Below are 24,420 nucleotides of genomic sequence, written 5' to 3' on the forward strand. Positions count from 1 at the left end.
CTCGGGCGACGACCGCTGGCTTTCGGGGTTCGCAGCCTGCGCGTCGGCTTCAGTGCGTTCCTTGTTCCCTTTTCTCGGCAGGGCAACCGGCGCTGGGTACAACCCGTTGACGGCGAACAGTTTCAGCCGCTGGGCTGGATCTCACTCAGTCTCCCTCGCTCGGGCTCTGTCTCTCCCGCTCGCTCGGGCTCTGTCTCTCCCTCAGCGGCTTCCAATCGCGCCTCCCAGCCCTCTCGCAGTCCGGTGCTTTCCTCCCGGCTGCGGCTGAGTTCTCCGCGATTTATTTATTTTTATATCTTCCCGCGCCTTACGATCCCGGTCGCAGCGCTTCGTGGCCTTGGTCGCTGCCCGGCCTTTTTCACTCCACTCGCGCCTCCCAGCCCTCTCGCAGTCCGGTGCTTTCCTCCCCGGCTGCGGCTGAGTTCACCGCGGTTTATTTATTTTTATATCTTCCCGCGGCCTTACGATCCCGGTCGCAGCGCCTCGTGGCCTCGGTAGCTGCCCGGCCTTTTTCGCCGGTCGCGGTCTAGCTGTCTCACGACGCCGTTGCGTCTCCCAGCCCGCTTGTACCGCGGCTTCCGTGCTCCACGCTGCCCCAGTCTCAGCGCCTCTGGGCCCGACTTCTGTCCGGCTCCTTTCCCCCGACCGTGGTCGAGTTCACCGCCCTTATCCTCCGTTTATTTTTTTATTTATTTTCCCTTTACTCCCAGTCACCGTGGCCGACTTGCTTCTCGTGCTGATTGGCTCACTCACCACCGTGGCAGAAGGGACAATCAGTGCCTGTTGCTGATGGAAGGCTTCGTGTCTGAATTCTTCCTTCTTCCTTGCTCTGCAGACTCGAGTTTTCTCTCAGCAGAACGACGAGAGCGGGTGCCTATTCTCGACGCTCGTTAACTGCTTCGGAAGTATTGTTGCTGCAGGGTAAGATCGAACTCGTCGCCACTGTAAAGTCTGTAGGTATTATGGCGAATTAATACACAGACTACAAGAGTAACTTTAACAGGACTTTACTATTCGAAGGTCAGGGCGAATCTGCCCAATAAATCCTGACACAGCACTTATATACCGGTGTGGTCACCGTCGGTATTACAGTATCCAGCAGCCAAGATAAAGTAGTGCCACACCTAAAATAGTTCTCTTAAAGGTGGACGGTTACATACAATAGTTCTCTTAAAGGTAGAACAGTTACATACACTACAGTTGACTCTTAACTGCCCTCTGAAATGGCCTAATAAGCCACTCAGTTATAAAAAACCGTGATGAAAGGCAATAAGAATAAAACCGGACGGACCAGCCGGCATCGGCCTAGGCACATGTCAACGGCACCCCCAGCCCAGTTGACCCTGCAAAGTCCTCCTCACCAACATCTGGGGACTTGTGCCAAAATTTGGAGAGCTTGTCCCACAGACTAGTCAAGCAACAGCCTGACATAATCATATGTCCCAAACTCCTCCATCACCATCCCTGGGTATATCCTGTAGGACAGGTCCACCAGTGGTGGCAGCACAGTGGTATACAGTCGGGAAGGAGTGGCCCCGGGAGTCCTCAACATTGACTCTGGACCCCATGAAGTCTCAAGGCTTCAGGTGAAGTATAGGCAAGGAAACTTCCTGCTGATTGTCACCTACCGCCCTCCCTCAGCTGATGTATCAGTAGTCCTTCATGTTGGACTTGGAAGAAGCAGAGTAGCAAGGGCACAGAATGTACTCTGGGTGGGGGACTTCAATGTCCATCACCAAGAGTGGCTCAGTAGCACCACAGCTGGCCGAGTCCTGAAGGGCACAGCTGCCAGTCTGGGCCTGCGACAGGTGGTGAGAGAACCAACATGAGGGCAAAACCTACTTGACCTCGTCCTCACCAATCTACCTGTCCATGACAGCATTGGTAGTAATGACCACCGCACAGTCATTGTGGAGATGAAGTCCCGTCTTCACACTGAGGACACCCTCCATCGTGTTGTGTGGCACTACTACTGTACTAAATGAGATAGATTCAGAACAAATCTAGCAGCTCAAAACTGGGCATCGATGAGGCTCTGTGAGCCATCAACAGCAGCAGCAGAATTGTATTCCACCACAATCTGTAACCTCATGGCGTAGCATACCCCTCACTCTACCATTACCATCAAGCCAAGGGACCATCTCTGGTTCAATGAAGAGCATGTCAGGAGCAGCACCAGGTGTACCTAAAAATGCGGTGCCAACCTGGGGAAGCTGCAACACAGGACTACATGCATGCTAAAAAGTGGAAGCAGCATGCTATAGACAGAGCTAAGTGATCCCACAATCAACGGATCAGATCAAAGCTCTACAGTTCTGCCACATCCTGTCATGAATGGTGGTGGACCATTAAACAACTAACGGGAGGAGGAATATCCCCATTCTCAATGATGGTGGAGCCCAGCACGTGAGTGCAAAAGACAAAGCTGAAGCGTTTGCAACCATCTTCAGCCAGAAGTGCTGAGCGGATGATCCATATCGGCCTCCTCCTGAGGTCACCACCACCACAGAAGCCAGTCTTCAGCCAATTCAATTCACTCCACGTGATATCAAGAAACAACTGAGTGCACTGGATACAGCAAAGGCTGTGGGCCCCGACAACATCCCGGTTGTCGTGCTGAAGACTTGTGCTCCAGAACTAGCCGCGCCTCTAGCAAAACTGTTCCAGTACAGCTACAACACTGGCATCTATCTGACAATGTGGAAAACTGCCCAGGTATGTCCTGTCCACAAAAAGCAGGACAAAAACCAATCCGGCCAATTACCGCCCCATCAGTCTTCTCTCAATCATCAGCAAAGTGATGGAAAGTGTCGTCAAGTAGTACTTTCTCACCAATAACCTGCTCACTATTGCCCAGTTTGGGTTCCGCCAGGACCACTCAGCTTCAGACCTCATTACAGCCTTGGTCAAAGCATGGACAAAAGATCATAATTCCAGAGGTGAGGTGAGAGTGACTGCCCTCAACATCCAGGCAGCATTTGACCGAGTGTGACATCAAGGAGCCCTAGTAAAACTGAAGTCAATGGGAATGGGGGGGGGGGGGGGAAACCCGCCACTGGCTCGAGTCATACTTAAGGAAGATGGTTGTGGTGGTTGGCAGTCAATCATCACAGCTCCAGGACATCGCTGCAGGAATTCCTCAAGGAAGTGTCCTACGCCCAATCATCTTCAACTGCTTCAGCAATGACCTTCTCTCCATCATAAGGTCAGAAGTGGGTATGTTTGCTTCTGACTGCACAGTGTTCAGTGCCATTCGCAACTCCTCAGATAATGAAGCAGTCCATGCCCGCATGCAGCAAGACCTGGACAACATTCAGGCTTGGGCTGATAAGTGGCAGGTAACATTCGAGCCACACAAGTGTCAGGCAATGACTATCTCCAAAACGCGAGCATCTAACTACTGCCCTTGACATTAAACGGCATTACGATCGCCGAATCCCCCCCCATTAATATCCTGGGGGGTCACCATTGACCAGAAACTTAACTGGATCAGCCACATAAATACTGTGGCAACAAGGCTGGGTATTCTGCGGCAAGTGTCTCACCTCCTGACTCCCCAAAGCCTTTCTACCACCTACAAGGCACAAGTCAGGAGTGTGATGGAATACTCTCCACTTGTCTGGATGAGTGCAGCTCCAACAAAAGATGCTCGACACCATCCAAGACAAAGCAGCCTGCTTGATTAACACCCCATCCACCACCTTAAACATTCACTCCCTCCACCACCAGCGTACCGTGGCTGCAGTGTGTACCATCTACAAGATGCACTGCAGCAACTCATCAAGGCTTCTTCGGCAACACCTCCCAAACCCGCGACCTCTACCACCGAGAAGGACAAGGGCAGCAGGCACATGGGAACACCACCACCTCCCACGTTCCCCTTCCAGTCACACACCATCCTGACTTGGAAGTATATCGCCGTTCCTTCATCATCGCTGGGTCAAAAACCTGGAACTCCCTCCCTAACAACACTGTGGGAGTACCTTCACCACACGGACTGCAGCGGTTCAAGAAGGCGGCTCACCACCACCTTCTCAGGGACAACTAGGGATGGGCAATAAATGCTGGCATTGCCAGCAATGCCCACATCCCAAGAACAAATATATAAAAAAGTTTTAAAATGGGGAATCAGCAGGAAATGGAGCGGCTCCATTTCAACTGCTCCTTCACCGCTGATCAGGGAAGAGTTAAAATTCACCCTTTGATTTCTAAAAATTCATCATTTCACCTAAATGAATAATAAAGTAATAAGATAGTTAATTGAAAGATATTTTAAAAAAAGAACAAATTTGAACTATCACAGCAGCACAAATTTTGTGTGCTTATGAAACATGTTTAATAGTCAATGATATGTCTGATACTGTTGTTTGTTCGAACACAAAGTTCAACATTCACTACAATATATAAATTGAATATGACAAGATTACAATTTAATGTTTACTAATGGGTTTGAATACTTAGTAATTACCTATTTTTACTCTGAGTTTGACTCCAACCTCAGTGTCCTTATTATCACATTTGTCCTGGATATTTAGACTACATTTTACAACTAAAGTGAGAATCTCACTCAGTGCTTTCCTTCTCTCTCTCCATAGTGCCAACATTGCATCACCTGTGGGAAAGAAAATGATCATACCCAACATTAAACAATCATTCTGTTTGCCATCCAAAATAAATATTGGTTAAGTTATAGAACTTGTTACTTTGCAACTTATTACCTGCATAATTCACAATATCTCCCCCTGCTCGAAGAATATCTAAAAGAAATTAGAATTAAGAATTATTTACAGTTATTATAGAAGTGTAATAAGTCAAAGCCAAAAGAATATCAATAGCCATTTCAACACACTTTGTTATTTAAAAGCTATATTACTACATTAGGGTTGGATTATCTTTTGAATTACTACACATTTTGGGATGGGTTCTTAGAGGCTACCATCTCAAATCCACCACTACAAAATTGTAGCTGAATTATCTGCCAAAAAAAAATTGCCAGTTCCATTTAAGCTCCACTGGGAGCCCAATCCACCACTTAAATGGAGTCAAGGGAGCATAAATGGAATCTGACCCACTATATAAATGGAGACTGAAGCTGCAGGAAGGTATCCCCAAGGTGGATACCATATTGAGTGTGTCATTTTTTGTGCTGTTATTGAAGATTGGTGTTACTTATCTTTAGTATTTTGGAGCTTCAGTCAGACTTTTGCTGCTAGTTTAACTCCACTATGCTCAAAGTACTACTATGCACTGGAGACGTGGATTTCACAATGGAAATCCTTCTATGCTATGAAGAGGAGGAGGAAGAAGACATAGAAGAGGCTAGATTGGAAGCTCTTACAGCGAGACATCCTCAGGACCACTCACCAGGGTCTACAGATTAAGAAGATTTCATTGAACTTTTCTGACCATCAGTGCCTCAGACAGCTGCACTCCTTGCTCTCCCACAATATTATTGGGGAAATACGTCAACTGCTGGTTGAAGACCTGCAGCCCACTTTCACCTGGAGAACAGCCTTGTCCGTACCAGTCAAGATCACCAGTGCCTTGACTTACCTGGATCCTTCCATGTAGCATCAAGTGACCTTTACCACATTAGTCAGGCAGCTGTTCAAAATTGCATCAAGAGCACTGATATTCTATACAGGAGGGCTGCACAATTGACATCCTTCCCAATGGAAACAAAGAGAGAGAGCACACTATCCAATTCTACAGACTGCCAAGATTCCCACAGATGTAAGAAGCAATTGATGGAATATATGTGGCACTCAATGCCCTATATATATATGTCAAGTTTACTGACAGGAAAGGCTTTCATTCTATTAATGTGCAGCTAGTGTTCCACTGCCAATTAGTTTATCCTGTACATCAATGTCAGATACCCAGGAAGCTGCCACAATGCTTGCATCATGCGACAATCCGCCAAACCAGCTCTCAAGACTCAGAGCCATGCATCAGGATTGTTAGGTGGACAGAGGTTCTGGAGACAGAGGAGGCCAACAGACATAATGACAGCCATGCCACTGCAAGAAGTGTCAGAGACGACCATAGGAACAAGTCACATTTTAGGTCCCTAGATAAATCTGGTGGAGCCCTGAAATACAGCCCAGTGAGAATGCCAAGAATAATTGTAGCTTGCTGCATTCTACATAATATTGTAGTTAAGAAAGGCTTGCTGCTTCTAGCAGCTGAAAGCAATAATAATTTTTTTTTTATTCATTGATGGGATGTGGGCATCGCTGGCTAGGCCTGCATTTAGTGCCCATCCCTAATTGCCCTTGAGAAGATGGTGGTGAGCCGCCTTCTTGAACCGCTGCAGTCTATATTGTGTAGGTCTTATTGTTTTTCGTAGCGGTTGTTTTACAACTGAGTGGCTTGCTAGGCCATTTCAGGGGGCATTAAGGGTCAACCACATTGCCGTGGGTCTGGAGTCACATGTAGGCCAGACCAGGTAAGGACGGCAGATTTCCTTCCCTAAAGGACATTAGTGAACCAGATGGGAGTGGGTTGAAGGACATCTGTTCCCAGAACATGACAAGGTTGCACAGGCAGGAGAGAACACGGGACAGTGCAACCAGCAGCCGGAGAAAGGTAGGTGCCACTGATAGTCCAGTGCATTCAATAAATAAAGGTTGAATGACTAAAAAAAGTTATTTCACACCTGCCTGTTTCTCCCCTCCACACGGTCCTTCACTACCAAAGACTTCTGCCAAGTTTCTTTATAAGACAGAAGTGTTTACTTCCCCTGCCATTTTCCAAACTCCCTAAAATTGAAAGCGTAAATAAAAATGAACTCAGAGCTCCGTATTTACTTTACAGGATATTCATCCAAAAAAAGGCAAAAATTCTAATCACCCTAATTCTAATCTCTACAACTGATCAATACCATGTCTACTTTTTCTGTCAGCAAGCTAAAGTGCTTGTGCTCCTATTCTACACCTCCTATGAACTGTTCCATAAGTGAGATGAGGTTGAGCAGTGGGTGGCTGGGATTGCTCCCCATGAAACTTGAGGCGAATCTAATCTCAGGGAAGCGGCTGTCGTAGAGTGACCAGCTTCCACAACCCATTCTCTTACAGCAGCTCCTCAGGGCAGTTTCCTAGGTCTAACCATCTTCAGCTGCTTCATCAATGACCTTCCATCCATCATAAGATCAGAAGTAGGGATGTTCGCTGATGACTGCACAGTGGTCAGTTCCATTTGCATCTCCTCAGATAATGAAGCAGTCCATGCCTGCATGCAGAAAAACCTGGGCAACATTCAGGCTTGGGCTGATAAGTGGCAAGCAACATTTGTGCCACACAAGTGCCAGGCAATGATAATCGCCAACAAGAGTGAGTCTAACCACGCCCTTTGACATTACCATTGCCGAGTCCCCCACCATCAATATCCTGGGGGTCATCATTGATCAGAAACTTAACTAGACCAGCCACATAAATACTGTGGCAACAAGAGCAGGTTAGAGGCTGGGTATTCTGCAGCGAGTGTCTCACCTCCTGACTCCTTAAAGCCTTTCCACCATCTACAAGGCACAAGTCAGGAGTGTGATGGAATACTCTCCACTTGCCTCCAACAACACTGAAGAAACTCGACACCATCCAGGACAAAGCAGCCCGCTTGATTGGTACCCCATCCACCACCTTAAACATTCACTCCCTCCACCACCGGCGCACCGTGGCTGCAGTGTGTACCATCTACTAGATGCACTGCAGTAACTCACCCAAGGCTTCTTCGGCAGCACCTCCCAAACCTGTGACCTCTACCACCTAGAACGACAAGGGCAGCAGGTGCATGGGAACACCATCACATGCAAGTTCCCCTCCAAGTTACACACCATCCTGACTTGGAAATATATTGCCATTCCTTCATCGTCACTGGGTCAAAAATTCTGGAACTCCCTCCCTAACAGCACTATGGGGGTAATTTCACCACAAGGACTTCAGCAGTTCAAGGTGGCAGCTCACCACCACCTTCTCAAGGGCAATTAGGGATGGACAATAAATGCTGGTCTTGCCAGCGATGCCAACATCCCAGGAACAAATTTTTCAAAAAGTAAGCAGTTCCATGTTTGAACCTCCCTCATGTTTAGACATTGGAGGAAGGTTTAAGGCAACGGGGTCAATGCCACTCTCCACAGTGAAAATATCTGCAACCACTCCTTGCAGCCCCGTGGTGCTGGCCACTAGTTCAGAGGTGCTACTGATCAGTGTCATCACAGAACAAATAGTCCCAATTAGCTCTTGCAAGCCTGGTGACTGTCTTGATGAAAGCATCTATAGAAGCAGTACTGGCTGCTATTCTAGAAGCCTTTAATATTTTTAGAAGCTTTTCTTGCCATCTTTATGCTGTAGCAATCTCCCAGTCTGTACTACCTCCAGAGAGTTCCGCACATCATGAGATGTTGCAGTTTTGGGTAGAGGATTTTTCCCACTTATCCATCAACTCCACCCTATGTGTAAAAACTATCTTCACTGCATCTACACGAGATTGATTCTGCCTAATAGTTTATTTCAAAATTGGACCTCTGATATCTGGAACCTTGACTCCTCAGCCGAAGGCAGTGGTTTCTACCCTCTTCATGAAGAAAAAGCATACAATCATAGAATGGTTATTGTTAGATCCGTGTGTTAATGGAGACACGGAATGCAGGAGTTGATTTAACAAGTGTTTACTGAACAAAGTCTGGAGGTGAACTAACAACACAAGACGCTACACAGGCTTATATACCCGAGTGGTCACTACTGGTACTACAGTATACAGGGGCTTCAAAAACATAGTTCCTCTTAAAAGGTACATACACTACAATTCCTCCCCTTTTAGATAAATAGTACATAACATTTTAAGTAATCATTAAATAACATTTTTACAAGAACAATAATATACACATTTGCTGAAGTTAATCAATTACAAATTCAGTCTCTCTGGAGGCTTCCTGACTCGGTCCGGATAACGCCTCGGTGGTGTAGTAGGTTCTTTTGGCAAGGTCGATTCGGCTTCAATGCCAGTGTCGGGTTCATCTGGTTCCAGTATCACCGGATCGGAGGTAGATACTATGGGTATCTCTGCTTCATCACTAGGCGTATAGAGTTGTGGTGTAGGTTGTCCTTTTTCGGATGACTCTATGATCTGGTCAGCATGGCGCCTTATTATGCTTTCTCCAATGTCCACAGTATACATCAGCGGTCCTAGTCGTGTGCAAATAGTTCCAGGCTGCCATTTCTCGGTACGGTAGTCCCGGGCCAAAACTGGTTGACCTATCTGGAAGGTTCTAGTTGGCCTTTCATTCATGCTTTGAAATTGCCGGTTCTCTACATCCCTTCTGACGTTTGGCTTGATCAAATCCAGCCGGCATCTTAGTCTTCTATTGAAAAACATCATGGCGGGGGTTTGGTTTGTAACCACATGTGTTGCATTCCTGTACACAAACAAGAAGTTATCTACCTTATGTTGTAGATTTATGCCTTCATTACCCATGGCCTTTATGGTCTTCTTGAAGTTCTGGACAAACCTTTCAGCCAATCCATTGGTGGCGGGATGGTATGGGGCGGACGTGTAGTGCTTAACCCCATTGTTTTTTAAGAACTTCCTGAATTCTTCGGATACAAATTGCGGTCTATTATCAGAACAGATCTGTTCAGGCAGCCCATTCCTGGCGAATATGGTCCTTAATACTGTGATGGTTTTTTCCGTGGTGGTGGTGGACATCTTTATTACCTCCGGCCACTTGGAGTGTGCATCCACCGCGATTAAGAACATTGAGTCCATAAATGGACCAGCAAAGTCGATATGTACCCTTTGCCATGGAGATGAGGGCCACTCCCATGGATGTAGAGGGGCTTGTGGTGGGGCGTTTTGGACCTTCTGGCATCCTAGACAGCTCTTGGTCATTTCTTCGATGTCTCCATCGATACCTGACCACCACACAAATGCTCTGGCTAAGTTCTTCATTTTCACTCCACCCAGATGCCCCTCGTGAAGCTCCTTTAGCACTCTATCCTTGAGTTTGGGTGGAATCACCACTCTGGATCCACACATCAAGGTTCCTCGGCACACTGACAGCTGTTTTCTTTGCGAGAATGCTGGCAACAGTGGTTCGCCATGTGCTGGCCATCTCTTCACCGTTAAATCGTAGACTCGTGAGAGAGTCGGGTCATTTCGCGTTTCCTTTTCAATGGTAGAATTTGTCACCGGTAGACATTCCACTGTGGTCGAGTGGAATATCTCCACTGGGTCCACTGTAGGCGCCTCTTCCACCGTTGGCAACGGTAGGCGCGATAAACCGTCAGCATTCCCATGCTGCTTTGTTCCTTTGTATATTGGTGTGCTCCTAGGAAAAGGGACCACCTCTGTAGCCTTTGCGCTGTCATAATGGGAACGCCCTTTTTAGGGTTGAATATGGAGACGAGGGGTTGATGGTCAGTCAACAAGGTAAATTTTTGTCCGTGTAGGTAATGGTTGAATTTCTTCACCCCCCACACCAGGCTGAGTGCCTCCCTGTCGATCTGGGCATAGTTACGCTCAGCTGAGTTTAATGAGCGTGATGCAAAAGCTATCGGCCGCTCCGAGCCATCAGGGAATCTATGCGATAATACCACTCCCACGCCGTAAGGGGATGCATCGCACGCCAGTCTGATTGGCAGTGATGGGTTGTAATGAGCCAACACTTCCCTGGACATGATCAAGCCTTTGCATTTATGGAAGGCACGTTTACAGTCTTCGCTCCATTTCCAAACTACTCCCGTTTGTAGCAGTGCGTTAAGCGGGTGCAGAACCGTCGACAAGTTTGGTAAAAATTTATGATAGTAATTTACTAATCCCAGGAACGACCTTAATTGTGAGACATTTTCAGGTGCTGGGGCCTTTACAACCGCTTCAATTTTTTCAGGTGACTTATGCAACCCTTCTTCGTTAATGACATGGCCACAATATGATATTTGTTCCTGGAAAAATTCGCACTTGGGGCGATTTGCTCGTAGGCCCCGTTCTCTCAGCCTCGTGAGCACCTGCTCCAAGTTGGCAAGGTGCTCGTTGTCGTTTTCTCCTGTTACAAGGATGTCGTCTAGGTAGCATTGAGTCCCCAGAATCCCTTGCAGGACTTGCTCCATAGCTCTTTGCCAGATAGCCGGAGCTGATGCCACTCCGAAAACCAGTCGATTGTACTGGTACAGGCCTTTGTGTGTGTTTATCGTGAGATACTTTTTAGAGGCCTCCTCAACCTCCATCTGTAGATATGCCTGTGCTAAGTCAATTTTGGTGAAACGTTTCCCTCCGGATAGTGAGGCAAAAATATCTTCTATCCTCGGAAGAGGATACTGTACCGTGTGAAGAAACGGGTTTACAGTCACCTTGAAGTCCCCACAGATGCGAACTTTTCTCTGTTCTTCATATTTATCATTATTCAACGTTTTCTTCATGACCGGGACAATGGGTGTTGCCCACTCGCTCCAATCTACCTTGGATAACACGCCTGCTTTTTCCAAATTCTCCAGCTCTGCCTCGACGGCTGGATGAATTGCGTATGGCACCGGCCTTGCCTTAAAAAACTTGGGAATTGCCGCATCTTCCACTTTTATTGAGGCGGTGGCGCCTTTCAGGGTTCCTAGTTCCTGTTGAAACACTTCTTTGGCGTTAGCCAAGGTTTCTTTTATCGTCCAGGTATGACGTCATCATCGTTTTTTTTCTTACTGGTCACCGTCAGTGCCTGAATGGAGTGCCAGTCTAAACGTATCTTTCTGATCCATTCACGTCCCAACAACGGTGGACCACCATCTTGCAGAATGTATAAATACAACTTCTGTATTTCCTTGCCGTTGTATACAACAGGCACCCTTATTTTCCCTCTGGGGTATACTTTCTGCCCCGTATATGTCTTCAAGACAATGGATGTGTCTTTCAAAGGTATATGCGGAAATAGCCGCTCGTAATCCCGTCGACTCATGACGGTCAGAGCTGATCCTGTATCTAGCTCCATTTTGACTGGGGACCCCGCTATCGTGAGGGTAACCCAAATGGTCTGGTAATCTTCTTTGACAATTACATTATGTAATTTGAGACAGCTTAGTCTCGTTTCCGGAGTCGCTATCGCTCTTCTGGTCTTCGGAGCTACTGTCCGTCATCATTTGTACCTTTCTGTACTTTTCCTTATTGACCTTTTTACTGTCAGCGGATTTCTTTCCAGATCTGCATACACGTGCAATGTGTCCCATCTTTCCGCATTGCCTGCATGCTTTGTCCTTGAACCAGCAGTCCTTCTGGTCATGGGTGGATCTGCCGCAGCGATAACATCTCTCGAAACCCCGTGTCATTTCATGGGTGCCGAAGTCCTGTGGCTTTTGCTGTATCTCTGCAGCTCCTCTTGCTGCTGCTTCGTATGATACAGCCACACTGAAAGCCTTGTCCAGTGTCAAATCTTTCTCAGAAAGTAGTCTTTTCTGTGTTCCTTCACTTAGGAGACCGCAGACAAATTTGTCTCGTAGAGAATCTGCCAGTCCTGCCCCGAATTGGCAGTGCTTTGACAGCTTTCGTAATTCGGTGAGGTAATCAGCGTTACTTTCATTCTTGTGCTGATTCCTCCTGAAGAATTTGAATCGTTCCGCTATCAGCAGCGGTGTTGGGTTTAAGTGCGCCTGTAAGGTATCAACAATCTCATTAAAATTCTTGTCCATCGGTTTGGCTGGAGTGATCAAGTTTCGTAACAGCCCGTATGTCCTTGCGCCCATCAGATTTAGAAGTACCGATGCCTTTTTATAATCCGCTACCTCATTCGCCTTGCAATATACCTCCACTCTTTCCACATATGTGGTCCAATCTTCTATATCACTATCGAAAGCTGTAATATTGCCAGTCTTCGGCATCTTGAAAATCTAAAATGGCGCTTCCGCGCTTTTCTTTCTTCCCCGCCGAGTTAAGATGGCGCCTCCCGCGCTTTCCCGCCACTGCCGCTGCTGCCAACGTTGTTCTCCGCGGTTCCCGTTGTGACCTGCAGCTTTTCGCGGTATTTCTATTTTTTTTTATATATCGCTTCAATATTCTCTCCGTAATTGAAGAACCGTTCCCGTCGTGGAGCGGACCCTCTGGGACTTTCCCCTCCCTCTGCTCGGTCCGAACGCCGGCCGCGCCCTGAGTGCTCCACCCTCTCTCTCTCTTTGCTTCTGCTTCCCGACTCGCTGCCCGGCCCCATTGCAGAGCCACCCAATCGAGCTGTAGCCCGCCACAGCCCAGGAAGGATCAGTGCACTACCTGCCACCAGCCCGTTTAGCTGGGGAAACCACAGACTGGAGACCAAGCCTGGCCCTCATTTTCGAGTTTCTTCGAGTTATTTTTTTTTTTCTTGCTTCTGGCTTCGACCTTCGTCTGAGGAATCGATCCCCTTGAGGTGCTGCCGAATTGCAGGTAAGTTCGTTTCTAACTCGTCGCCACTGTTAGATCCGTGTGTTAATGGAGACACAAAATGCAGGAGTTGATTTAACAAGTGTTTACTGAACAAAGTCTGGAGGTGAACTAACAACACAAGACGCTACACAGGCTTATATACCCGAGTGGTCACTACTGGTACTACAGTATACAGGGGCTTCAAAAACATAGTTCCTCTTAAAAGGTACATACACTACAGTTATAGCACAGAAGGAGGCCATTTGGCCCATCAAGCCTGTGCCGGCTCTCTGCAAGAGCACTTCAGCTAGTCCCACTCCTCTGCCCTTTCTTTGTAGCCCTGAAAATGTTTTTTCTTTCAGGTACTTATCCAATTCCTTTTTGACAGCCACAATTGAATTTGCCTCCACTACCCTTTCAGGCAGTGCATTTCAGATCCTAACCACTCGCTGCATAATAACGTTTTTCCTCATGTCGCCTTTGGTTCTTCTGCCAATCACCTTAAATCTGTGTCCTTTGGTTCTCGACCTTTCTGCCAATGAGAACAGTTTCTATCTACTCTGTCTAGACCCCTCATGATTTTGAACACCTCTATCAAATCTCCTCTCAACCTTCTCTGCTCTAAGGAGAACAACCCCAGCTTCTCCAGTCTATCCACGTAACTGAAGTACGTGGATAGCACTCTCCCATTCTTCCATTCTCAAGTCCTCATTCTCACTAGCATTCAGTGTTTCACTCAGTGACAATCCTTCTGATTTACTAAATAATTCCTCATGAGTGGGTGTCCTTGTACTGTTGCTTGTACAGGTAAGATGCTATGATGGAGTTGGTGAGGAAGTGATATGGAGTGGGAGCAGCTATTTCTCTGGAAATTCTCAGGTGTTGATCAGAGTAATTGACCTCTTCCTAAAAGGCACCCCCATGAAGTGGAAGACAGAGAAGCTTGTTTAGTTATGCAGATAGTGAGATTGACCCTTGAAGAACAAGTTGCTGACTACAAGAACATAGCAATACTTTGAGAAAGTACGTGAAGCTGAGAGAAGTTCTGAGAAGCTTTATCGGCTGCTGCCAGCTTGCCTTCAACATCACCCTCTCATACAGGCTATCCTGTATGTCTGCCCAGAATTGGGAGCACTGCTTCCTCCAGCAGACTCCAGGTCTTCGAGCGTGGTAGTCATCCCCCGGTGGTATTTCTCTGGCACTGCCTGTAGGCCAGAGTGTTCGTTTGAGGAACAGAAGACAATGTTGTAGACCTGTGAGTGTCATCTTATTTTTATTTAAATAAAAAACGGACTGGGCGACAAATCAGCAACATTTATTTAAATTCTGCCAGTTTGTTTGATACCTAGCACAGAGCAAACAAATTATAATAATGATGATCTCTATAGATTTTCAGCCAGTGCTGAATCAGACACCTCTCCCAAACCAACCCTTCTTCACTTACGATCTACAATCTCTGAGATGTATCCGTTGAGTGTTCTGGTCAGGTGGTCGGCTCCGCTGCCTTTCTTGCTGTTCTTCGTGTATGTCTCAGTGAGGCTGGTGAACCCTGTCGCAGAACAGAAAACCATCAGAAGCCGGCATTAACTTTAGTTCACGGGAACACTTCACGGGAACAGTTTAGCCTTTCCGACCAGTGCGCACCCCAGCTGCTTGCTGCTGCTGCCTTTACCTGAGATGTCAGCGAAGAGGAGGACTCCATGGAAATGTTCCACATCAGGGATGGGTCGGTCCACCCCCTCATACACCACCAGGTCAGGCACGTTGGCGGCGATTTTGCAGATTTTATAGGTGCCGGCGAAGATGGATTTCCGTCTGCCGACCTTCAGCCGGGTGAGCGGCCGGACGAAGCTGACAGCGTGCCTATTGCGAATATACGCCATCCCTTTCTCCCTCTCCCTCCACTTCCCTCCTCCTCCTCCCAACTGACCGTTGCCGTTTGACTTTTCATCTCCTTGTGACGACAGGGGCCACCCATTGTGACGTAACGGGCTCGCCCGCTGTGACCTCTTTTTATTTAAATCTGGTAGTACTTGTTACAACACATCAACTTCATGATAAATCCATTACATTCATTAACCACAATAAGGCTAAGCCTTAAAAAAACAGCTTTAAGATTAACAGTACAAATACAATAATAATTTTTTTCAGACAAATACAATGTCAACAATACAAGTACCCATAGTAAAAAACAATACATAGCAGTCCTACTGGCAATCTAGTAACTCTTCATTTTTGCTTGGTATAACCTGTTGTACTTTTTTTTTAAGTTTAACATTCAAGTACAACAGTACTTATACAACTCATTAGTTACATCGTAAATCCATTACATTCACTGACCAATTATGGTCAACAATATAAATACAACAATAAATTTTACAGGTAAATCAATAATGTTTACAGTACAAACTGCAACTATTTAATAAACCAAGAATCCGTACACGCCAGTCCAACTGGCATCGTTCAATCATTCAGTCATTCATTCCTCCATTCGTCCGTTCGTTCGCTCAAGCGCAAGTTCCATTGTGCATGACTGCGTACATGTGTGCCATTTCTGTCTGTGTGCATGCATGTGTTCGTTCATCCGCTCGCCCGCTGTGAACGAGCATTTCAGATTCCATCCTGCCCTCCCCGGGGGTGTCAGCACTGGGCCGTCAGCTCTGCAGCGCTTCTTCCACAGGCTGCCTTTGCTTTCCTATCCTGAAATGCAGGAGGGTATTGAGTAAATAGATTGGGTACATTTGTTGCACCCATCCCATTTTTGGATGCACCAGCAATTTCTTTTTTTTAAACTGACTTGCCCCACGAATTTCTAAAAATGTAAACGGGTCACACCAAAGGGTGAATTTGTTTGCAATTACGCAGTCCCTGCCAGCACAGATTGAGCATTTCCCTGTGGCGGAGACCACATAGGGACAATAGCACAATTCACAATGTATAGCCAATGTTGTTATATGTACCTAAACACAATTCACTATGTATAGCCAATGTTGTTATATGTACGTATTTGGTTGGGTTATTGATGTGCCAAGTAACTGCCTGAATCCAAGAGGTTAAAGCTTAAAACTAAAGGCTTTTATTAAGTAAGAACATGGCATCGAGTTAACACAAGGCAGCCATCATTCATCACCGACCCAGCCCTTATAAGTAAGACTCACGCCAATCCGGAGGATCCAGAGGGGCGGGGCTAGGGAGGAGCATTAGTGGTTACATCTGTAGAACATAACAGACATTTGCAAGTACAACAACAGACAATACAAATGCCAGAACACAGAGTTATTTCATCACATTCACCCCCTGCTATAGATTCAGTCTGTCAGGAGGTCTGATAGTCCTCTGGGAATGACATAACTCTTGCTGAGGCTCCTCCCGGAGTACTAACTCCGGTTCATTCGAATTCCCAGAATCATCAGTGTTTTCCACACTGAGGATTTGTGTCTCTGAAGGTCCAATATCATGATTGAAAACTCGACTCTCAGAGTCAAACTCTTTTCGAGCTCCAGCAGGTGCAAGATCTTTAATAGAGACCGTATCCTCACGCCCATCCGGATATTGAATGTACGCATACTGGGGATTAGCATGGAGGAGTTGTACTTCCTCCACCAGTGGATCAGTCTTCTGGCCTCTCACATGTCTGCGCAACAGCACAGGGCCCGTGGTCGTCAACCATGTGGGTAATGATACTCCATTAGTAGCTTTTCTTGGAAAGCTAAACATCCTTTCATGAGGGTTGTCATTCGCCGCTGTACACAAAAGAGACCTTATGGAATGCAGCATGTCTGGCAGGACATCCTGCCAGCGAGAGGTCGGCAGGCCTCGCGACTTCAGAGACAGTACGATAGCCTTCCACACTGTCGCATTTTCTTTCTCGACCTCCCCATTACCACGAGGGTTATAGCTGGTAGTTCTACTCGTTGCAATCCCTTTCTAGTGGGGGGGAGGTTCCTAGAGAGCAAATAATAAAAATGACAACAGAGAAGGTCATAGACTTAGGTAGCAGTGGGGAAATTAAAAACCAGAGCGTGTCAGGAAGGGGCAGAAGGTATGGAGTAAAAGGTAAAGTAATAAAAAGGGCAAAAGCAGGAACTAAGTGTCACAAAACATATTTGAAAGTTCTCTATCTGAATGCACGTAGCATTCGTAACAAAATAGACGAGTTAATGGCACAAATAATTACATATGGGTATGATCTTGTGGCCATTACAGAAACATGGCTGCAGGGTGACAATGCCTGGGAATTAAACATACCAGGTTATTTAACGATCAGGAAGGACAGGCAGGAAGGAAGGGGAGGTGGGGTGGCTATGTTAATAAAGGAAGGAATCACTGTAATACAGAGAAATGATATTGGGTCAAAAGATCAGGATAATGAAACAGTTTGGGTGGAGATAAGGAATAATAAGGGGAAAAAACACTAGTGGGCGTAGTCTATAGGCCTCTGAACAGTTGCAACTCTGTTGGACGGAGTATCAATCAGGAAATAGTTGAGGCTTGTAATAAGGGAACATCTATAATTATGGGGGATTTTAACTATCATATTAATTGGACAAATCAAATTGGGCAGGGCTGCCTTGAGGATGAGTTCATTGAGTGTATTAGGGATGGGTTTCTTGAGCAGTATGTAACTGAACCGACCAGGGGGCAAGCAACCTTAGATCTGGTCCTGTGTAACGAGACAGGATTAATTAAAAATGTCCTAGTAAAGGATCCCCTTGGAATGAGTGACCATAACATGGTTGAATTCCATATTCAATTAGAGGGTGAGAAGGTTGGATCTCAAACAAGCGTGCTAAGCTTGAATAAAGGAGACTATGAAGGTATGAGAGCGGAATTGAGTAGAGTGGATTGGGAAAATAGATTAAAGGGTAAGACAATACATGATCAGTGGTGTACATTTAAGGAGTTATTTTACAACTTCCAAAAAATATATATTCCACTGAGAAGAAAAGGGTGTAAAAGAAAAGACAACCATCCGTGGCTAAGTAAAGAAATTAAGGATAGTATTCGACTAAAAACAAGGGCATATAAGGTAGCCAAATCTAGTGGGAGGATAGAGGATTGGGAAAACTTTAAAAGACAGCAAAAAATAACAAAAAGATTAATTAAGAAAGGGAAGATAGATTATGAAAGTAAATTAGCAAAAAATATAAAGACAGATAGTAAAAGTTTTTATAGTTATATAAAAAGAAAAAGGGTGGCTAAAGTAAATGTTGGTCCCTTAGAGGATGAGACCGGGATATTAATGGTGGGAAATATGGAGATGGCAAAAACACTGAATGAATATTTTGTATCAGTCTTTACAGTAGAGGACACTAAGAATATCCCAACACTGGACAAACAGGGGGCTATAGGGGGGGAGGAGCTAAACACGATCAAAATCACTAAGGAAGTGGTACTCGGTAAAATAATGGGACTCAAGGCGGATAAATCACCTGGACCTGATGGCTTACATCCTAGGGTCTTGAGGGAAGTGGCGGTAGGGATTGTGGATGCATTGGTAATAATTTTCCAAAACTCCCTGGACTCGGCAAAGGTCCCGGCAGACTGGAAAACTGCTAATGTAACACCCTTATTTAAAAAGGGCAGTGGACAGAAGGCTGGAAACTATAGATCGGTTAGCCTAACATCTGTGGTAGGTAAAATTTTGGAGTCCATTATTAAGGAGACAGTAACAGGACATTTGGATAATCATAATTTAATAGGACAAAGTCAGCATGGTTTTATGAAGGGGAAGTCATGTTTGACAAATTTGCTGGAGTTCTTTGAGGAAGTAACATATAGGGTGGATAAAGGGGAACCAGTGGACGTAGTGTATTTAGACTTCCAAAAGGCATTTGACAAGGTGCCACACAAAAGATTATTGCTTAAGATAAAAAATCACGGGATTGGGGGTAATATTCTGGCATGGATAGAGGATTGGCTATCTAACAGAAGGCAGAGAGTTGGGATAAATGGTTCATTCTCGGACTGGCAATCAGTAACTAGTGGTGTTCCGCAGGGGTCAGTGCTGGGTCCCCAACTCTTTACAATCTATATTAACGATTTGGAGGAGGGGACCGAGTGTAACATATCAAAGTTTGCAGATGATACTAAGATGGGAAGGAAAGTAGTGAGTGAGGAGGACATAAAAAACCTGCAAGGGGACATCGACAGGCTAAGTAAGTGGGCAGAGATTTGGCAGATGGAATACAATACTGGAAAGTGTGAGGTTATGCACTTTGGCAGGAAAAATCGTAGAGCAAGTTATTATCTTAATGGCAAGAAACTGGAAAGTACTGAAGTACAAAGGGATCTGGGGGTCCTGCTGCACGAAACTCAAAAGGTTAGTATACAGGTGCAGCAAGTGATTAAGAAGGCCAATGGAATGTTGGCTTTCATTGCTAGGGGGATAGAATATAAAAATAGGGAGGTATTGCTTCAGTTGTACAAGGTATTGGTGAGACTGCACCTGGAATACTGCATACAGTTTTGGTGTCCATACTTAAGAAAAGACATACTTGCTCTCGAGTCAGTACAAAGAAGGTTCACTCGGTTAATCCCGGGGATGAGGGGATGGACATATGAGGAGAGGTTGAGTAGATTGGGACTCTACTCATTGGAGTTCAGAAGAATGAGAGGCGATCTTATTGAAACATATAAGATTGTGAAGGGGTTGGATCGGGTGGATGCGGGGATGTAAGATTCGCAATTTTCTGCAAAAATCACGCAAGAAAACTGGATAAAATAAGGCTGTTTATTGACCAAAGTAAGCTTGCACAGAAAAACCTTTGATAAAAGGGCATACAAAATGGCCGCCAGGCCCCGTGATCAGTTTATGAACCATTTTATTTCTGTTACTGCAAGCCAGACAGGCTTGTGGATTGAAGACAGTAAGCCCGCGAAAGCCAGTATCTGGGAACCGAAACTCAGAGAAACAGCATACATATTCAATGGATTCTAAGTACAGGATGGGGCCCATCAAGATATGGGCGGACAATGCAAAAACACTTATACCCATTTATTGTACAAAGGAAAAAACCGTTTAGCAGCCATCAAGGAAAATCTCCGGACCGATCAATGTGCGAACCGAGCCGCAGTGACAATGCAAAGGACATTAAAAGACATTATCAGCCAGGAAGGCCAGTTTAAGTTATCACCGGCTCCGGTACAAGACAAAGCGCCCCTGCAGAGATTTCTGCCCGCCAAAATTAATACAAAGACAGGACTATGATTTGGCGGGAGATAAGACTGTTCGAAAAGAGTATAACTATGGATTGAAAGTCCATATACGTTACTTCGACTTCTTCGAACTACTTCGGCTTCGACTGGAACAACTTCAAACTTGACTTCACGGCTGCTTCTTCTTGGACGACTTCAGACTTTTCTTCAAGGACTTCGCCTACAAGGAACGAACGAAGGACGGACGGTGCCAGGATCGGCGCCTCTTCCACTTCGGCAGATGCAGAATCGATGAAAACGTTTTTGTCTTTTTAAAGACGGACGGTTTCGGTAAAAAGACAACGTGGTCGGTGTTCAGCCAAACAAGGCTCGGCCACGACGAGAAGACGACGAGGGTGGCCCGGGTACTGGGGTTGGGAGATCATCGATGACCCAGGCCGACGGAGAAGAAACCCTCTGGAGAACCGACCAGGCCGGAGACAAAAAGACAGTCCGGGCCTGACACTTCCGTGTCTCAACATCCCATCTGGTTGTTGGTCTGCTCCATGAACCAAAATCGACAACAGCTTGTAGCTGATCTTCAACCTTGACGAGCGCTCATCGAGGCTGTGTCTACCCCATCGCCTCGAGAGAGAGAGAGAGAGAGAATATCGACTGCGCCAGAAGTTTCCAATTCCACGTGACGACGGAAAGCGGTGCCAAAAAGGCTGCGAACCCCCTTTCTCGCGATTTCGAGAGTGGTGAGCATGATCCCAGGTTCCCCAGGTCGAAACTTAGTTTAGGTATAGGGGAGGGAGTTAAGGGAAATCGTAATGTGTTTCCCCTTTTACGATGTGCCGTGTGTTCCCCATTTCCATAGAGTCAAGTTCTTAAATTTGTGCATGATTGTGGTTACTTTAATCTGTGCCTATGACATGTATTTTGTAATGCTTCAAACTGTTTAAAAATAAAAGCATCCATTTCGTGCTATTCAGCCTGGTCTATTGAGTCCTTTCTCTGCACTACTGTTCTCTGCATCTAAGTCCAAGGTCTAGAACCGTAGGGGGAGTGGGTCGAACCACTCAAGGGTAATTCTTGCACGAAGCCTGGCAGGAGGCCAGAACGGGCAAGAGAGCAGGAAAAAAACCCCTACAGAAAGGATGTTCCCGATGATGGGCGAAACTAGAACTAGGGGGCATAGTCTTAGAATAAGGGGCTGCTCTTTCAAAACTGAGATGAGAAGGAACTACTTCACTCAGAGGGTGGTAGGTCCATGGAATATGCTGCCCCAAAAAGCTGTAGAAGCTACATCATTACATAAATTTAAAACAGAAATAGACAGTTTCCTAGAAGTAAGGGGAATTAAGGGTTACGGGGAGCGGGCAGGAATTTGGACATGAGTCTAGGTTCGGATCGGTCATGGCCCTGTGGGTAGCGGAACGGGCCCAGGGGCCATGTAGCCTGATCCTGCTCCTATTTCGTGTGTCTAATTCTGTTACATTCAGGAGATGGTTCTGTGATAGTAGATTGGCAGTTAGGATCAGATCAGCCATGATCTTATTGAATGGCGGAGCAGGCTCGAGAGGCCGATTGGCCTACTCCTGCTCCTATTTCTTATGTTCTTATGATAGCAAAAACTGTTGCAATTCTTCGCTCATAAAGGAAGAACCCCTATCACTATGTATATAGTTAGGCATGCCAAACAAGGAAAACAGTTGGCAGAGGCTTTTAATTACAACAGCACTGGTCACATCCGGACAGGGATAACAAAAGGGAGCCGAGAGTACTCGTCTATAATATTATATAAGAAAGTAGACATTACGGTCGCTCGATGGAAGGGGACCTTTAAAATCGAGACTCAAACGCTCAAATGGTCGAGTTGCTTTAATAAGATGAGCTGGCTCGGATGGCTTATAGAAGCGGGGTTTGCATTCAGCACAAACACGACAGGTTCTGGTCATTGTCCGGACCTCCTCAATAGAGTAGGGTAGATTGTGGGACTTAATGAAGTGGTTCATTCTGGTAACCCCAGGGTGGCAGAGTGCGTCGTGGAGATTTTGAAGCTTATCTATACCTAGACTAGCACATACTCCTCGTGACAAAGCATCCGATGGCTCATTGAATACTCCAGGCCTGTACTGAATATCATAGTCATATGTTGACAGTTCTATTCGCCATCTTAAAATCTTATAATTTTTGATCTTGCCTCTCTGCTTAGTATTGAACATAAAGGCCACAGATCGCTGGTCCGTAATAAGCATAAAACTTTGGCCAGCGAGATAATGTCTCCAATACCTGACTGCTTCGATAATCTCCTGTGCCTCCTTTTCCACTGAAGAATGTCGAACTTCTGGTCCTTGCAATGTACGAGAGAAGAAAGCTACTGGTCTACCAGCTTGGTTAAGAGTTGCTGCCAACGCAAAATCAGATGCATCACTTTCCACTTGAAAAGGGATCTTCTCATTCACAGCACATACCACTGCCTTCTTAATGTCTCGTTTGATATTAAAGAAAACCTCCTGAGCTTCCGCCGATAGCGGAAAAGACGTCGACTTATTAAGAGGTCGGACTTTATCTGAGTAGCTAGCCACCCACTGGGCATAGTACGAGAAGAATCACAGACACCTTCTTAAAGCTTTTGCAGTGTGAGGTAAAGGTAATTCCTTAAGTAGGCGTAATCTTTCAGGATCTGGCCTGGTTACCCCATTCTCCACAACGCAACCAAGAATACACAAACGAATAGTATTGAAGGTACACTTGTTTTCGTTGTAGGTCAGGTTTAACCTCTTTGCAGTCTCTAGGAATTTCGCGAGATTTTGATCATGCTCCCGTTGGTCGCGCCCACAGATAGTAACATTGTCCAGGTACGGGAATGTTGCTTCCAACGCGTATTCATCCACCATACCATCCATCTCCTGTTGGAAGACGGATACCCCATTCATCACTCCAAAGGGCACCATAAGGAATTGGTACAGGCGCCCATTAGTTTCGAAGGCCGTATAAGGTCAGTCTTCTATTTTGATGGAGAGTTGATGGTAGGCAGACTTTAAATCAATGGTGGAGAATACGCGGTACTGAGCTATCTGGTTCACCATCTCAGAAATACGAGGCAAAGGATAGGCGCCTAATTGGGTATACAAGTTTATAGTCTGGCTATAATCGACCACAAGTCTTTTCTTGTCATTAGTTTTAACCACCACCACCTGGGCACACCACGGGCTATTACTGTGTTCGATGATTCCCTCCCGTTGAAGCCTTTCCACTTCCTCTTTTATAAATGTTTTATCTTCTGAACTATACCGTCGACTCTTAGTCACTATAGGTCTACAATTAGGAGCAAGGTTCACGAACAAAGAAGGCGGACTTACTTTTAAAGTAGAAAGGCCGCAGACTGTGAGTGGAGGCTGAGATCCACCATACTTAAGGGTAACGCTCTCATGCTGACACTGGAAGTCCAAGCCTAAAATTAAGTTCACACACAACTGAGGTAATATGAGGAGTTTAAAGCCCTTATACTCCGTATCCTTAACGGTCAATGTGACTTTACAATATCCAGTTACCTCCGAAGTAAGGGACTTGGACGCCATCACAATTTCACTTCGAGTAGGATACACCTTCAATGAACAGGAGTTAACAAGGTTGGGGTGTATAAAACTTTCAGTACTGCCACAATCTATCAAACACCCAGTAGGACGACCATTAATCTTGATGTCCACCATAGATTTCGACAAGGAACATGGTATGGTCTGGTCAACCGTAGCCGAGGCTAGAGTAAAACGATAGGCGGCAGCAGAGAAGACACCGGGTACAGGATTACCCTTACACACTTTACTAAAATGTCCCCGTTTCTTACATTTAAAACAGGTAGCCTCTCTGGCTGGGCATCTTTGCCTGGGGTGTTTAGATTGGCCACAA

General features: G+C 45.9%; 1 protein-coding gene across 1 annotated transcript in view; it reads right to left on the minus strand.

The window, feature by feature from the left end:
• The window catches only part of LOC147120454 (adenylate cyclase type 10-like), a 135,863-nt gene extending 120,577 nt beyond the window's left edge, over window positions 1-15,286 (minus strand). Inside the window, exons 1-4 of the mRNA XM_085986417.1 lie at window positions 15,041-15,286; window positions 14,813-14,917; window positions 4,719-4,757; window positions 4,469-4,612 (exon numbers count right to left, since the gene is read on the minus strand). Coding sequence (XP_085842543.1) covers window positions 4,469-4,612; window positions 4,719-4,757; window positions 14,813-14,917; window positions 15,041-15,251 — 499 coding nt within the window. The 5' untranslated portion in view covers window positions 15,252-15,286. The remainder of the gene's footprint in view (window positions 1-4,468; window positions 4,613-4,718; window positions 4,758-14,812; window positions 14,918-15,040) is intronic.
• Between the last annotated feature and the right edge of the window lie 9,134 nt (window positions 15,287-24,420).

This window comes from Somniosus microcephalus, chromosome 4, assembly GCF_052327205.1.
Source record: "Somniosus microcephalus isolate GS21.2 chromosome 4, FLI_Smic_1.0, whole genome shotgun sequence".
NCBI lineage: Eukaryota > Metazoa > Chordata > Chondrichthyes > Squaliformes > Somniosidae > Somniosus > Somniosus microcephalus.